The sequence below is a fragment of the Gadus chalcogrammus genome, chromosome 2, assembly GCF_026213295.1.
Source record: "Gadus chalcogrammus isolate NIFS_2021 chromosome 2, NIFS_Gcha_1.0, whole genome shotgun sequence".
In the NCBI taxonomy this organism is placed as follows: domain Eukaryota; kingdom Metazoa; phylum Chordata; class Actinopteri; order Gadiformes; family Gadidae; genus Gadus; species Gadus chalcogrammus.
In genome coordinates, this window is record NC_079413.1 from 17,660,418 (window position 1) to 17,678,716 (window position 18,299).

General features: G+C 47.6%; 2 protein-coding genes across 3 annotated transcripts in view; one reads left to right on the forward strand and one right to left on the reverse strand.

The window, feature by feature from the left end:
• Nucleotides 1–4,681, forward strand: part of LOC130376194 (retinoic acid-induced protein 1-like) — an 8,363-nt gene extending 3,682 nt beyond the window's left edge. Inside the window, exons 3-7 of one of the 2 annotated variants that reach the window (XR_008893966.1) lie at nt 148–241; nt 422–471; nt 887–955; nt 3,644–3,691; nt 4,459–4,680. Coding sequence is in view for 1 of the 2 variants with exons in the window: in XM_056583421.1 (XP_056439396.1) it covers nt 148–241; nt 422–471; nt 887–931 (189 nt within the window). In the remaining variant the exon portion in view is untranslated. Of the gene's footprint in view, nt 1–147; nt 242–421; nt 472–886; nt 956–3,643; nt 3,692–4,458 lie in introns of both variants that reach the window. The other variant, XM_056583421.1, reaches the window with a different exon arrangement.
• A 41-nt stretch (nt 4,682–4,722) lies between these two features.
• LOC130376216 (serine/threonine-protein kinase SBK1-like) lies at nt 4,723–16,980 on the reverse strand. Its single transcript, XM_056583441.1, has 4 exons — nt 16,726–16,980; nt 12,587–12,862; nt 11,146–11,348; nt 4,723–7,526 (listed from the first exon to the last, which is right to left on the reverse strand). Exons 2-4 carry the CDS (start codon nt 12,780–12,782, stop codon nt 6,576–6,578), a joined length of 1,350 nt encoding a protein of 449 aa, XP_056439416.1. The 5' UTR covers nt 12,783–12,862; nt 16,726–16,980; the 3' UTR covers nt 4,723–6,575.
• Nucleotides 16,981–18,299: the final 1,319 nt, after the last annotated feature.

Below are 18,299 nucleotides of genomic sequence, written 5' to 3' on the forward strand. Positions count from 1 at the left end.
GAATGTTAAACGTGTGTGTGTGTGTGTGTGTGTGTGTGTGTGTGTGTGTGTGTGTGTGTGTGTGTGTGTGTGTGTGTGTGTGTGTGTGTGTGTGTGTGTGTGTGTGTGTGTGTGTGTGTGTGTGTGTGTGTGTGATTTCATTTCCAGGTGTGCTGTGAATGCCATGAGTCGGGGGCAATTATGGGCTGTTTCCAGAAGGGCTGCAGTCTGAACTACCACTACCGATGTGCCATCAGCTCAGGTACCCAACACAACCGCACTAATGTACTTTAAAAGCTTTTACCAAAACAAGCTTTTTACCAAAAATAATACACATTTTTAGTTCTCTGAAAATGGTTAATAGTGCTATGCAAATTGATGGATGAATATCTAAAGGAATTTCAACGAGGCTATTATGAATACAATGCGTCTCTGTTTGCAGGTTGTCTTCTAAATGAGGAAAACTTCTCCATGAAATGTTCCCAACACAAGGTAACCACTCAAAGGCGAGTGAGGCTGAAGCGAGCGTTGTAATGTTGGCAAGGGGGGCGGGGGGGGTCTAGTCAGAGTGGTTGCCATGGTGATTTTCTTAGGCAAATATCCTGTCTAAGATGAATCGATTCATATCCGTCCATCTTATCTTATCCTGGTCATTACCAACTGCGTAATATCCATATTGATTAGGGTTATGATAATGAGTCGCTGACCCCACCTTGTCTGAGGCCTCACTGCGAGGTGAGAGAGTGATGACCTGAATGCCGACCTGGTGAGAGAGTGATGATCTGAATGGTGACCTGGTGAGAGAGTCATGACCTGAATGCTGACCTGGTGAGAGGGTGATGATCTGAATGCTGACCTGGGGAGAGTGTGATGACCTGGATGCTGACCTAAGTCCTTGTGTCTGTAGAACAAGGTGTTGACAAGGGCAGCTCAATCCGGCCTCCGGAGATGACCTCAGGGACCACCCACTCATCAGGTAGGCCACACCTCTTCATGACATCAAATGATGTCATGAAGTGATGATAATCCGGATTCAGAAATACATTCCTTGAACTCATTAGAATGGCAGCTGGATGGGGAAATATGTTCATGTAAATATATATAAGGTTATAACAGAATAACCTTAGAGCCATGGAACGCCTATCCCGCAATGGAACTTCTGGAAATCTTTTCATTCTTCAACATCACCCAACACATCGATTTTCCAACTCATAACAAAGGCCACACCCTGGATCTGGTCTGTTCCACTGGCATCACAATCAGTCACCTGGCCATTAACAACCTACACATCTCCGACCATCTGGCCATTACTTTTCAAACTCACACTCCCTCCCCCCATAAGAAGCAAAAACGCACCATCACTTTCCGCAACCTCAAATCCATTAACCCATCCTCTCTTTCCACATGTCTTTCTGAGTCCATCGCTAAACTCACCATCACCCACAACAACTCCCCCGACTACCTGGTTAACTGCTATAACTCATCCGTCTCGTCCTGCCTTGAACAGCTTGCACCTGTTCAGTCTAAATTGGTCTCATTCTCCCACTCTGCCCCATGGTACACTGACGAACTCCGCCATCTCAAATCCAAACGACGCCAACTGGAACGGCTTTCCCACAAAACAGGTCTTAGCGTCCACCAGGAAATGTACAAACAACACCTCCAGCTATACAACGACACCCTGAACTCAGCCCGCTCCTCCTACTACTCAGGAATCATCCAGTCTGGCAGCAGCAATCCAAGGACCCTCTTCAACACCATTAACACACTCCTCAAGCCATTGGACACCATCTCTCACTCCTTCTCAGTTGAAAAATGCAATAACTTCCTATCCTTCTTCAATGATAAAATCAGCACAATCCACAGCCAGTTGACCATCGACCCCGCCCTACGTCCCAAACCGGATCCCCCCCTAACCACCGGTCAATCCTTCTCCTCATTTGCTACCATCACCCCCTCTGATCTTTCCTCCATAGTCTCAACCATGAAATCAACAACCTGCAACCTGGACCCGCTCCCCACCACACTTCTAAAGGCCTGTCTCCCCATTCTCTCCACCCTCATCACGAACACTGTAAACTCCTCTCTATCCTCCGGCCATGTCCCCTCCTCCCTAAAGCTTGCTTCAGTCACCCCCGTACTAAAGAAACCCAGCCTGGATCCTGATTCCCCTAACAACTACCGCCCCATCTCCAATCTACCTTTTCTGTCTAAATTCCTGGAACGTGTTGTTGCCAAACAACTCATCACCTACCTTGACACCAACGACCTCTTTGAACTCTTCCAATCCGGTTTCCGCTCCAAACACAGTACAGAAACTGCCCTCCTCAAAGTGACCAATGACCTTCTGCTATCCTCTGACACTGGCTCCCTAAATATCCTCATCCTCCTTGACCTCAGTGCTGCCTTTGACACGATCAATCACTCCATTCTCCTCTCCCGTCTCCAATCTACCCTTGGCATCACTGGCACCGCCCTCTCCTGGCTTGGATCCTATCTCTCCGACAGACATCAATTCATCGCCATCAACAACTGTCAATCAGCCACTACTCCTCTCATCCACGGTGTCCCCCAGGGTTCTGTGCTTGGTCCACTCCTCTTCATTCTGTACATGCTTCCTCTTGGTCAGATCCTTCGTCACCATGGACTCCGGTTCCATTGTTACGCCGATGACACACAGCTTTACCTCCCCTCCAAAACCATCAGTCCTTCCACCCTCTCAACCCTCTCCAACTGTTTGACTGACATCAAGACCTGGATGCAAAACAGCTTTCTCAAACTCAACTCCAACAAATCCGAAATCCTCATCATTGGTCCTGACACCCTCACTCACTCCACTCTGAACTTCACCCTTAACATTGACGGCTCCACCATCACCCCCTCCACCAAAATCCGTAACCTTGGAGTTATCCTGGACCCCACTCTCTCCTTCCTCCCCCATGTTAACCATATTACCAAAACTGCCTTTTTCCACCTCCGAAACATCGCCCGCCTCCGCCCCAACCTGTCAACTACCGCTGCTGCGACACTCATCCACGCTTTCATTTCATCCAGGCTTGACTACTGCAATGGTCTTCTCTACGGCACCACCAACAAAGTCCTCAAAAAACTTCAATATGTCCAGAACTCAGCTGCACGCCTCCTCACTGGTACCCGCTCCAGAGAACACATCACACCTGTCCTCCGTGAACTCCATTGGCTTCCAATTAAACACAGAATCAACTACAAAATCGTACTCATCCCCTACAAGGCCCTCAACAGCCTAGCCCCCCCCTACCTTGCCGACCTCCTCCATCACCACGCCCCCTCCCGATTCCTCAGGTCCAATTCTGCCAATCTGCTACAAGTTCCACGGACTGAGCGACGGACTTGGGGTGATCGGGCCTTCTCAGTTGCTGCCACCACCCTTTGGAATTCACTCCCCTCCCACATCAAAGTCTCTCCAACCCTCTCTTCTTTCAAATCTGCCCTCAAAACATACCTTTTCACACTAGCCTTCCCCACCTAACTCCCACTTTGATAGGCCATTATGTAAAGCGTCTTAGAGTACCATATTAAGCGCTATATAAATGTCATTTATTATTATTATTATTATTATCTGCATAGCCCCGCCCCCCTGACCCAACGTGACACCTGACCACACCTCCTCCTGTTGTCTCCTCAGTGGTAACACCGGCTAGCATGTTGACCTGAGCGGGCTGCCCACTTCCTGGTGAGAAGAGGACGTCCAGTACAATAATGACATTCATATTGTGATGAAGTATATGACAACTGTCTGCCTCCCTGTTAAACACACAGGCTGCTATACCACCAACACACTGTGTGTGTGTGTGTGTGTGTGTGTGTGTATTTGCTTGTGTGTGTTTGTATGTATGTGTGTGCATGTGTTTGTGTGTGTATGTGCGTGCGTAAGTGCCTGTGTATATGCGTGTGTGTTTCGCACGGATGTCCTTAGAGACCCCGTTTGTATCCCCGAAGCCCTTCTCCCATAGTTCCCAGTGAGTCACTGGTCCCCATTGAGGCCCAGCTAGTGGTTCACACTCTTCACACGCAGCTTTGGTCAGACACAGTCCACAGGGCAGTAGACGGCCAGCAGGGGGCGCTAATACATCACTGGTGGGTGGTGTTGGAAGATTGGGCAAGATTTCCTGCCCAACTGGCGGCAATGCTGGTGGGGAGCAGGCCATAGAATGAGCAGCTCCATGATCTAGGAACTGGTCCAGTATCACGACTTTATTGAAAAAAGAAGAATGTTTGCCATCCAAAGAATCTATTGTTTATATAAAGTCTATATTGTATATTGTTATCACCCATAAGCATCTGCGAGTTAAAAAAACATTGTGACTTACTTCCTGTCCTCAGCGGAGGCTTGTGGTTGGTTATCTCGCTCGCCAGTCATCTAGAAATGTCTTGAGGTCTTGAGGAGCCAGATTGCCGTGATATTGATCCCTGTCCCCGTTGACCTGTGACCCCATGCAGAACACCTTCCGGGACTCTGCAGGGAACTGAGTGAGTTACGGGCGACGGACAACCTTGCTCTCTGATCCACACTTCAGTTTGTTTCCTGCAAGTCACTTTGTACTATTTATTACACATTAATTTGTGGAACTTCCTTGTTTGGATAATTTGTGTCTGCACAATGAACTGGATTCTGTGTTATTTATGCAATTTATGTAAATTAAATTAATAACTATTCTTTAAAAGATCATTGCTATTGCGTTTTTATTGTTTTATTGTCTCTAACAACACAAATTAGTCGTTTTCTACCTTTACGTACCAGGCCACAACATTGAACTTTGACCCTGGTGCTTTTACATTCTGAGACGCTGTTCCTGTCCTCACTGTAAACCTCCACGTTTAGAATAACATTATACAGTTAACAAGCGTAGACAATGATGGATGTGGCTTATGGAGTCATTCCCTGTCTCTATAAACAGCAATCATCCACACCCCAGAAAAAGAACCCTCCCTCTTTTTATAGCACAGTGTTATTTATTTAATCTCAGCTTCATCTGTCTGTCGTCTTATTTTAAAAAGTTTCTCGCCCATTATGTGTGATTTTTAGAAGCAATCAGTCATTGTGTCTGCTTTCATCTTTATACACAGACCACAACAACAACACAGTTATTCAAGTCCCAAGTCGAGCGTTTAAAGTCGGGAACAGCCTGGCAATGTACGCTGGGTACAAACCACACAGGAACGTCACGATTATAACGATTAAATTACAACATTGAAATGAACCAATAGGAAACGAGACGATCAAAAGAAGAATAAAAATGATCCAATTTGAATCCTTCAGCGACCAAACCTTTAAAATCATATAATCTTACCATATACAACGTATTATTGTGTAGCCAGGATTGCAGGCAGGTTAAGTTCAGACTCCAGCCATGTTCATCTCAACTGTTAAACCACCAGAACAAAATCAATCACATGCAAAAAAAAATGAGAGCAAGAGAAAATACTCTTCCACTAATTCTCCGTTCCCTGCATTACTTTCCCACGATTCGCCATCATACTTCCAAACCAACTTCACGGTACTAAATAATAAATACATAATAAGTAAGAAAAGTATAAGTAATCAGGATACCACTGTATCTGACCATTATTAGCTTGGTTTTTGTTTAAAACAATGATCAGTTCAGTAATGCACACACGTACATTAAATTGTGGGCTGAAATATTCTAAATTAAATTCAAGTTATTTTCAAGTTTTCAAATATTCACATATTATATCCATCCGTCTTTCGTATTTATTATTTTTACTTGCCAAGAATTAAAGTAGTTTTTTGTAACTGAGATAAATCTACTTCTAAAGCCTCTGACAGCAGCTACTAATCCATCAGCAAAAACAGCAGATAAATCTTAACTGCCACTCAATAAAACCCATTTAATTATATTTGACTTTTACTCAAATGAACAATTCCATCCAAACACGAATGATAATGACAACGATAACAAAACACCATTTATGTAAAAAAAGAAAAATCATAAGCAATTAAAATAAATTAACAAAAATGTGTATGTTCTAAATTTGTACAACCCATAGTCTCTTCTGTCACTACTGGTAACCAGAATGTACCTCTGTGTCGGCCTACATGAGTTGTACAAAACTGGAGGCCTGATGCATACAGACAGGTCTACATGTTGTGATGTCGTCACAGAATGTTGCTGCATCGCTGCTGAGGTTCTGTTGAACCCAAGCTGGGCGCGTTCTCTCTCAGTCTCAGTGATTGGCTGTCAGTTCGCTGTCAGTAAAGTGTTTATTCACATCTCTCGGTGGATTGTCTCTTCGTTCTTCTCTGTACAGCACCGCAAAGACTCGTTCTCTCGATCGATATCGGAAACGATCGATGAACGACAAACACTTTGGCAATATGAAGAAGGGCGTGGCCGTAGCTGCTCCGAAGCTCCGTAACCCTGGCAACCGGAATGCCTGCACTGGTGTCCTCTCTTCCTAAATGGCAAAACATCATCATCCTCCTCCTCTTCGTCAGACTCCAGCGCTGGGCGGCGTGCGTGCCTCCGCGTGCGTGCATGTGTGAGTGCACGTGACATCGCCCTAAACACCACACACTAAACCAAACAACCCCATCGTTACACGCAGATCTCGATGGGGGTGGCCAGTAGAATGCGGCCGCTGGCGTCGCGACCGGTGCGCTCATAGCTGCTGGCGGAGGAGGCGGAGCCACCAACGGACAGGGAGGAGGAGGAGGAGGAGTAGCGCTTGTCCACCAGCACGCCTCCCTTCACCACGGCCATAGGAGTCAGACTCTGGTGCTTCAGCCTGCTCACCAGCACCTCCTCCTCCGACGAGGAGGAGCTGAACTCCACGGGGAACCCCACGCCCGCCACGACACCCCCGCTACCGGGGGGGCCGACAGGCCCGGGGCTGCTCCCGACGACGCTCCCGGTGCTGTTCCTGGTGACGCTCCCGGTGCCATTTCCATTGACATTCCCGGTGACATTCCCGGGGCCGCCCCCTGTGGGGGCGGGGCTGGCTTCCAGCATCCAGGCGTGGTTGAAGTGGCTGAACACCTCCTTGACAGAGCAGCGGCGGTCTCGCTCGGCGGCCAGCAGTCGGCGGAACATGCGCAGGGCGGGGTCGGAGAAGCGGCGCCACTGGGACGGCACGCCGCCAGCCCCGCCCCGCCGCCGCTCCCAGCGGGAGAACTCGTCGTAGAAGACGTCAGCGGGCAGCGCCTTCTCCCAGGGGAAGTTCCCAGTGAGCATGCAGAAGAGCAGCACGCCGAAGGCCCACACGTCGGTGCTGTACTCCACGCCGAGCGCCGCGTCGGGCGGGGCGGCCGCGTCGCCGCACAGCTCGGGCGCCGTGTACGGGATGGTGCCCGTCACGCGCTTCACCGGGGAGCCGGCGCGCCGCGTCATGCCGAAATCCGACAGCTTGACCTTGCGGCACTCGCGGTCAAAGATGAGCACGTTTTCGGGCTTGATGTCGCGGTGCACCAGCCGGTGGCTGTGGAGGTAGTCCAGCGCCATCGCCACCTGGTGCACACAGCGCTTGGCCACGCCCTCCGGTAGCCCCACCTGGACGGAGGGAGGACAAAACAACAGTATGATCCTCAGCCTGTGGGCGGGGCTCAGTATGTGGGCGGGGCTCACCCTGGGGCGCCCCGCTTGGCAGTGGGTGCAGGTTCGATTCCGCCCTGCAGTCCTGCGTTACAAGGGGATACCACGGTTTGAAGGAGAGATTTCAGCCCTCAATCGCCGTAGAAAATGGGTTTAATTAAAACAACATAATCAGGTCACACGCCTCCTGAGGCCGTAGCTCCAATGAATGATTCATTTAAATTTATGTATTCATTTTCCAACTCATTAGCTAAAAATATGAATCACAGAAGCAGGACTTTGTGAGTAATTAAACTAAGGCACAGATGATTTGGTGGTATCTTCTTCAGACAATAACATGCAAAGGTGATTTAGATCTCACTGCCCGTACACCAGGGATGGAAATTAACACCCGCCACACGCCATTTGCGGGTGGATTTGTATGGTGGCGGGTGAATTGTGTCACTTCACCCGCCACTGTGGCGGGTAATACTTTCCAGTCAGGTCCGATCAAATTTGCATATCTCATACATTCGTTATATACGGCGCTGCACAGTTCCACAACCATTACTGTCAACATCCGGGCCCCTTCTTCCTCTACGCCTCTTTTGCTGAACTGCGACTGTCAATATCCGGGATAATATCGGTAACAGGGCTCTCAAGTCTCACGCGTTCGGCGTGAGACACACGCAATTCAACCCATGCACACGCTCACACGCCACTAGTGGTGGTTGAATCTGAGTCAATCGGATTCAAAGATCCGAATCCTTACATTCACCCATGAGTCACGAGTCCGTGGTCTCAATTAACCCGAATCTTTCGGTTCTGGCTGCTACGGACGACATTATTAAAACAATGCACGAATGTCATCAAACTGTAGGTCTATAACAACATTAACACTTCCGTTTTTCATCTGCATAGTAACTTAGATTAAGCATAAGGACCCGGAGCTGCCAGCTGCGTGGTTGAATAAGAACTTCCTGTAGACAGAGCTGTACACAGATCCAGATCCATAGACTGAGCGAATTCATGGGTCGGATTCGTATCCGGTTGAGTGAAAGACTAACTCAAAGGATTCAGATGAAATGGGTCTGACTCGTATCCGGCTGGGTGAAAGACTAACTCAAAGGACTCAGTTGAAATGGGTCGGACTCGTATCCGTTTGAGTGAAAGACTAACTTAAATTACTCATATTGAATGGGTCGGACTCATATCCTGTTGAGTGAAAGACCAACTCAACGGACTCATACTAAATGGGTCGGGCTCGTACTGAATGTAAATCGTTAAACTCTTTTGTTACAAAGGCATTATTTTACGAGAGATTGTATTCTAAAATGAAAGTAGCTTATTAAAAATAAAGTTGTTTGCTGACTATGTGAACTCTCAGAATATTTCTGTGTTTGACGAGCTTCGAAGAGAAAAAAAATTAATCCATACGTTTTTTTCCTAATTCAGATAGCAGTCACGTTGGCGACATCTCCGATGTTTGCAATGCATCCTTTTTAATATTCAAATATGTTCGCGTATTTCCCCTGGATATCCTCAAAACTGCATTACAGTGGTTTGCTGTGAGCGTGCGCTTTAGGCACTAGGGAGTGGGCTGCTGGGCTCATTCAGCGACAAAATTTCAACTGATTCAGATTCAAAGGACTCAAAAGATTCGGATCTTTTTAGTGATTCACTCAAATGACTATGAATCTTCTAAGTGAATCGAAATTCCCATCACTACACGCCACACGGTAGGGTAACCAGACGTCCTCTTTTGCCCGGACATGCCCTCTTTTTGACACACTTTATTAAAGCCTCATATATGTTCACATTGAATTTGAGTTGCGTTTCTCTGGGTCGTTCACAAACTAGTTAGGCTACGCCCTCCCCTACTCAGTTCTGTTCGCTTCGCATTGGTGGAAGTGAGTAGGGGGAGTGGTTAAGTAGAGCCTTCAGATTGGACGGTTTGACCTACTCAGTTACCGTCGTGTTTTGTATTTATTATTTTACCATTATTGTTTTATAGGGACAAACATTAACAAATTTCTCCTACAGGGGATTGATAAAGTTCTATCTATTGAACAGAAAGAAACACTTGGTCATACTTTACACACTTTACCACAGCATTGGCCTACTGAATGCCACAGATATATTTTCAGCATTGGACTGAATGCCACACATATTTTCTTCTGAATATTAGTGTTAAGGGCATATAATACTTACTATCATACGTTAGTTACCATGTCTGTGTGGACACATTTGTATGCAGTCACATGTAAATACAAAAAAACAAATGTTCCTATTGACTTATGATGGTGTAGCCATGCATGTTGTTTTATTATTAATATGTCAATTCGTTTTTTAATGAAAATACTTTGTATAGATGAATTATCCCCAAACTTGTCATCGTAACACCAACTGATGTGTATGAAAAACACTTTTCTTATCTATTGTTACTATTATATTGTTTAAAATGTACGCATATATTAAAAAATATATAGCGTATAAAAAGTGGCTGGTAAAAAAGATGAGTGGCTGGTCGATTTTTAAATCTACCTGCCACAGTGGCTGGTGGGCAAAAAAGTTAATTTCCATCTCTGCCGTACACTATTTTAATTTGTAATACGGTTCCATATTGTACCATGAGTTAGAACATTTCACATAAATGAAGCCATAAATCAATAAAACCCCACTAATGACGGCTGGACTGACCACAATGGGGAGAGATTCAGGTTATATGTATACAGTATATATCTACGGATATGGAAACAAAGCAGCTTTTATCAGAAGCTGTTTTACTTTCGCTCCGTTCAGCTCGAGTCCTTGAAGTTGTCCTTGTTGTGTTGTGCTGTGTTGATTTGTTGTGTTGTGTTGTACTGTGTGTGTTGTGTTGTGTTGTATTATGTGTGTTGTTTTGGTCGTTATTCGCTTGCCCTTTAAACATGTGATGCCTGCTGATGTAAAGCACTCAGAATGGCTCAATACAGACGGCCCCTGGCATCAAAGTTACCAAATGTTACGTAACCTATTCCATAAATACTGCCTCATAAACCCTGGCATATATTTATTTGTGCCAATAGAACGTCGTTATAGAACGTGAATCTTTACAAAGCATAGAATTTTTAATTCCTACCACGTCTCCCGATGCAACGTCGTATTCCAGTTCCTTATTCAGTTTATTGACTGCTCTCAGGATTGCCAACAAAAATGTGTTCAAAGTGGTAAAACATTTGTTGTTGCTATGGAGATGGTGGCTAACCGACAGTGGGGGTGGAGGCTGAAGAGAATGGAGACAGACTTGAGTCTACATGTTTCATAGTGTGTGTGTGTGTGTTGGTGTACGCATATGTCAATATGTGTTGTGTCCATTGGTGTGGGTCTGCGTGCACACCTGTTTGTGCCCATCTGTGTATTTATTTGTGTGTGTGGGTGAAGGTGTATTTTTTTGTGTGTGTGGGCATGCGTGCTTGCGTGTGTGTGTGTGTGTGTGCGCGCATGTGTGTGTGCGTGCGTGCTCGGGTGTTTGTGGTACTTGCGTGTGTGTGCGTGCGTGTGTGTGTGTATGTTTGTGATCTTTGCGTGTGCGCGTGTGTGTGCGTACGGCCCTCACCTGCGGGGGGATGATGTCGAAGAGGTCCCCGGCGGGGGCGAACTCCTGGGCGAAGACGTAGTGGTCGTCGGTCTGGAAGGCGACGCCCAGCGTACTGATGATGAAGGGGCAGGGCGAGAGGAAGAGCGAGGCACTGTACTCCCGCAGGAAGGACTTCAGCTTGGTCGTCTTCTTACGGAGCAGCTTCAGTGCCATCTTGGTGCCTGGCAACCACAGCAGACCCGGTCGTTAGGGGAGCCATGCACTTAATAGCAGGACTTAGCATCGTGTAGCATCTTATCCTAGTTATCTCTGTTGTGTACGATGAATGGGTTAACCTGGTGATTGTTAGTGCTTGGCACTTGGTTCTATGAACATCCTTACTGCACCGACAGCGATATATGGTTGTATTTCTTTCTTCTGACAAATGGACCTATTGTGAGTCTCTTTGGGTAAAGCGTCTTTAGCGTGCCTTTAGCGTGACGTCAGGATGTAAACCAGTCCCTCCGACAGAGCCGGTACGAGGAGGTTGGCAGAGTAAACTGGTCCCGGCCATCAGACTGGAGAGACGGTAGCCACGGGGTAGGGGGGTTCACCTCGTTACAGTGAGCGGGGGGGTTCACCTCGTTACAGTGGGGGGGGGGGGGGGCTCATGAGTTCAACTGGAAAAGCAACGAATGGATTCCATTCCTCTGAAGTGAGGGAGAGATGACATCAGACCAATGAGATGACATCACCTTATGTCCCTGTCTCCATTTCCCCCTCGCTGGACTCGTTCCAGAGCGAGTTAGAGGGAGTGAGACATTACGTCTAGACTGGCTAGCTTTCCCGATGAGAGGGAGGGGAGAATCAACAGAGCGATACCAACGCTAGCTTCCTAAACCCCACCTTATAAATCCCAGGCTTCTCTGTTTGAATTTGTGTTTTTTTGTCATTTCTTCAATGTTCGCGCCTCAAGCATGTCAGTTGTATGGGCAGTATGGAGTGAAGTGCTGTAGTCTACTTTATGGGCAGTATGGCGTTAAGGGCTGTAGTCTGCTGTATGGGCAGTATGGAGTAAAGGGCTCTAGTCTGAGGATACCTGTGTTTGATGGGGTGTGTGTCTGTGTCTGCAGGCGTGCATGCGTGTTTGTCTGCTTTTCACATTAAGAGCTTGACCTCAGAAGACAGAGTGATCTCCACCTGAATGGTTTCATTATGGAGCGGGAAACACTGAGATACTCAGGGAGAGAGAGGGGCGCTGACATTTAGAGAGAGCATTAACCACCTCCTACAGAGAAACACACACACATACACACACACACACAAAAACACACACCCATCACTATCAGACTCAAATATAAACACCCACACACACACACACACACACACACACACACACACACACACACACACACACACACACACACACACACACACACACACACACACACACACAAACACACACTCGTGTCTGTCTCACCTCGGACTCGGTGCACCACCAGGTCCACCTTGCCGTAGGTCCCCTTCCCCAGCTGCCTCAGGACCTCGTAGAAGCGCCCCACCTCCAGGGTCTCCAGGTTGTGGGCGGCGATGAGATGCAGCTCCTCCAGCAGGTCCCCCCCCCCAGGGGGCTGCGGGTTGGGGTACGGGTGGGGGCAGTGGGGGGCGGAACTCATCCTTCCAGAGGCGCGGGGCTATAGCACCAGGGGGCGTGGTCAGGAGTCTGTCAGGTCGGGGGGAGGACAGACTCTTCTTCCTGTTGTGCGAGGAGAACAGGACGGAGGTCGTGAGATCAGAGGATGCAGGGTTGCTACGGCGACAGCATCAGCTCCACGGGCCTTTTAAACAAACGGATGGATGTTATATATCTGATCCTCATCTCTACCGGCACACAGAAACATAAATTCTTATCAGCTAATACACACATCCCTTCTGCACATACTCACCCCCCCCCACACACACACACACACACACACACACATACACAAACATACATTCACACTTACACATACACACAAGCACACACAAACACACACACGCTCATTCAAACGTACACACACACTCACCCCCCCACACACACACACACACATACATACACAAACGTACATTAACATTTACACGTACACACAAGCACACACACATACAGCAGTGGATTGGGGTCAGAGGTGGTGGTGGGGTTAGGGGTTGGGGTGGGGCTCGGGGGGCTGTCTCTCCATCAGACTGGGGGGTTGGGGGTGGGGTTTGGGGTTGGGGTTGGGGGTGGGGGGGATGTCTGTCCTTCACACAGGGTCTTCTTCCGGAACCTCCCAGCAGCCGGTCGACTCAGCAGAGTTTCCACAAGGTCAACAGAAACCCCCACAGTGTGGACCACACACACACACACACACACACAAACACACACACAGAGACACACACACACACACACAGACACACATACACCCACACACACAAAACACAGTCACACACACACACACACAAACACACACACACACACACACACACAAACACACACACACACACACACACACAAACACATACACTCAAACAGGGGCTGTGCACATGTGCACACAGACACATGAAATGATACGTGGTGCATCATAGACATATACACACATGCACGCACACACACCCAACGAAACACACTCACACACACTCTCACACACACACACCACAAAACAGAGGGCATCCCTATCTGCTCGTGGCGAACACACTGGATCCACGAGTCATCCATGAAGAGAAACTGCCCACAGTATGGACGCACACGTTCATCCCCTCACACCCACACATACACACAAACACATACACACACACACACACACACACACACACACACACACACACACACACACACACACACACACACACACATGCTGTGTGTTTGCCATGCACCACACTTGTATGAACCACTGGTGGTTAATCGAATTGAGCCTTGCTGATTGGCCGTGCTTCTGTCTCTGAACCGGTCGGGCGGATCCTCTGGTCCTCTGAATTCATCTCAGCTCAAGTCGCTCTGGATAAAAGTATCTGCTAAATAAGTTAGCATCCCAGAGAAGTCTTCTCCACCGGGGGCGGGATGTGACGTGTGATGGTATGATTCGTGCTCCTACCAGCAGGGCTTTGGTTCTTGATCAACAGCACAAGGAAAACTGGGTCAGGGGCCTTTTCAAGTGTGGTTGCTTCGTTAACACTCATATGCACCAATCATAGAACATATATGCATGTTGAGGCACACATGCACGCAAACACACACACACACACACACACACACACACACACACACACACACACACACACACAGACACTAGAACCAAACACACACAGTGGTGTCATATCAAAGAGCAGAGGGAAGAAAGGAAACCGTCTCCAATCAGCACCTTGCCTCTATCCCTTTCAGGGAGGGAGAGAGGGGAGGGAGGGAGATACAGAGAGAGGAGAAAGAGGGAGAGGGGGAGAATAGAGATTGAAATGAGAAAGGGATCAAGAGAGAGCGAGGGTGGGAGAGAGTATGGTGGTGGTGTCATGGTGACACCATGACACTAAGCACGAAGCGATCAGTCTCCTCTAGCGAGGAAAAGACCCTGCAATGTTCATAGGATCTCACTCATAGACGAAGGGGTTTGGGTTCATGCTCTATGTTTACTTGAGGGTGGGGGTTTACTTTTCACTGTCTAACCCCTCCCTGCTCCTTAATGACCTGTCTCTGTGTTCACTGTCCAACCCCTTCCTGCTCCTTAATGACCTGTCTCTGTGTTCACTGTCCAACCCCAACCTGCTCCTTAATGACCCGTCTATGTGTTCACTGTCTAACCCCTACCTGCTCCTTAATGACCTGTCTCTGTACTGTCTAACCCCTACCTGCTCCTTAATGACCTGTCTCTGTACTGTCCAACCCCTACCTGTTCCTTAATGACCTGTCTCTATACTGTCTTATCCCTACCTGCTCCTTAATGACCTGTCTCTATACTGTCCAACCCCTACCTGCTCCTTAATGACCTGTCTCTGTACTGTGTAACCCCTACCTGCTCCTTAAGGACCTGTCTCTGTACTGTCTAACCCATACCTGATCCTTAATGACCTGTCTCTGTATTCACTGTCTAACCCTACCTGCTCCTTAATGTCCGGTCTCTGCACTGTCTAACCCCTCCATGTTAGAGGATCTATAAGGTCCTGGTCCCTCAGATCTCTGGAGACAGAGGTGGTCCGAGCCGGCTCCCCTTAGCTCTCTCTCTCTCTCTCTCTCTCTCTCTCTCTCTCTCTCTCTCTCTCTCTCTCTCTCTCTCTCTCTCTCTCTCTCTCTCTCTCTCTCTCTCTCTCTCTCTCTCTCTCTCTCTCTCTCCCTCTCTCTCTCTCATTGTCCATCTTTAATTTTGCTCCTCTCTGTGTTGTGCACTTTGACCTACTAGTCGAGTGGCTGAAAGGCTCAGAAGAAGTATTCTTATATGAAATATGTATTTATATTCACAGGAAACCGATTCTAATCTTGGTTCACCACGATGTGAGGTTGCCAACGATCAGAATTGGAAGACGAATGATTTGTGGGACTATCTCACACCATAACCTCTTTGAATGCTCTTATTATTATTTACTGCATTTGTGAGTCGCCTTGGATAAATGCATCTGATAAGTTGCAATGTTATTACATAATATACAGTATCTTTCTCATATAAAATATTCGGTTTGCAAATAAAAATACAAATAATAATATAAGTAATATAAATCAAAATCCTATTGAGGGCAGGAAAGCGCTAGGCTACACGATGCTAGGGTTAGCATTATCAAAGCAGTCTCCACGCACACACACACACACACACACACACACACACACACACACACACACACACACACACACACACACACACACACACACACACACACACACACACACACACACACACACACACACACACACACACACCATGAAGCTGTCCAGACGCTCCTGCTTGCAGAACGAGCAGACAGGGACAGAGTGTCCTCAGAATCACAAACACCTCATTGGTCCCCACAAGATTAAAAACGCAGTGTGTGTGTCTGTCTGTTATATGCACAATACAATACACACACAAAACAAGAAATACTAGCTTTTATATCCCCCTTCTTGGTTTATGCTTTACGGTACATAACACCTTTATTAACATAATTTGTCAAACACAGTACACTGCAACACACACCATCCCCAGCCTGTACACTACACACTACACTATACACACACTACAGTACACACAACGGTACGGTACATGACCCTGGTGGCAGCATTGCTTTGCACAGGTCATTGGTACTCTGGCCAACTTTCTCATAACTGTTCGTTAGAATCGTCCTGCAAACATATGAAATGATATTTCATAAAGAATGCATCTTAGTGATGGACATTACTGAATCAAGAAGCACCCCCACAGGAGAGCATGATGTTCTTCAGGACAAAAGGAGATGCTGATCAGTGAGATCCTGTTGGCGTCACACAGTATTACAAAGACACAAAGGCTCCACGGAGTAGCCTCCACGGAGGAGGCTCCTCCGTGAAGCTCACCCGCAGAGCCAGACCGTCCCCGGCTGCGGGCGATGCGCCCTGTCTCCGGACAACCCTTCCGTGTGTTACCGGGGGGTTTATCCCTCAGTTCTTACCTCTCCGTGTGCAGGTAGAGGAGCAGAGCAGCTGTCACCTTGCGGGACCTCCGTGACGGAGGCTGCAGGGGATGGAGAGGAGCAGTCGGAGGCGAAAATTAAACGCCTTGTTTCTGTTTTCTCCTTAAAAAAAAAGCGCCGTGCAGATTGGACACGAGGGAGCCCTGACTGACTGGCTGTCTTACTGACTGACTGACTGACTGACTGGCTGACTGTAACCGTGGGCCAAATTACGATCGTGGAGAGAGAACCGGAGCGCGGTGCCGGTGACAGCTCGAGTCCCGTGTGTTGCTCTATTGTCTGCGCGCTCCACCGGTAGGCGGAGCCACTGAGCCCCGCCCACTAGATCACCGTACCAATCAAAACGAAGGGGCTAACGCCCCCAGCTCGGCAGAGACACACACAGACACACAGACAAACACACACACACACACACACACACACACACACACACACACACACACACACACACACACAGACCCCCTCCCAACACACACACACACACGCAGACAGACACACACACACACCCCGACACATATACACACACAGTCACACAGAAACACACACACACACGCACACACACACACACACACACACACACACACACACACACACACACACACACACACACACACACACACACACACACACACACACACACACACACACACACACACACACAATCCCTTCCTTTCTGTTCAACCTTAGTTAAAAAAAAAAGGTTGCTAACAGCAGTATTCTCATATTGGGGAGATTCAAATCTGTAATTATGAACAGATTTCAGTCTGTGAAGACAATAGCATCATTTCTGCAATGACAACAACAAGCACAAGTAATTAAGGGCGGGGGGGGGGGGGGGGGGGGGGCATTCTTAACTAAATTCGAATCACTAATGTGGCTACCTGAAAGAATAAGGGTTGAATAAAATAAAATGAGCATCACAGTGGATATTAACAATGTTAGAAAGTGACTGAGTGAGGATAATGATGAAATGTTCCACACTGCGAACCAAAATAATTGTAATTATGTTGATTGGACTGGTATTCTCCTCATCACCTGGTTAAAGTCACTCCGTCTGATCCTGAGTCATCGTGGATTGGTATTCTCCTCATCACCTGGTTAAAGTAACGCTGTCTGAGTCATCGCGGACTGGTATTCTCCTCATCAATTGGTTAAAGTAACTGTCTGAGTTATCGTCGGACTGGTATTCTCCTCATCACCTGGTTAAAGTCACTCTGTCTGAGTCATCGATGGATTGGTATTCTGCACAGAGAGCGGCCTCTCTTTAGAACTCAGAGCCCAGAGCCCAGAGCCCAGAGTATTAATAGTCGGTCTGACACATCGATAACTGTCGGACTGAGTTCTGCTCCAGACTGCGCCATGAGACACTTTCACAAACCCAATTTAGAGGTGATTTATGAAGGCTTGTTTCTTTTCACTCTTCACTAATATAGACATAAATTACACACAAACACACACACAGGCACGCACACGCACACATTACACACACACCCTCGCTCATGCACACACACTCACACTCACACAAGCACACAAGCAAGCATTTGAACAAATAC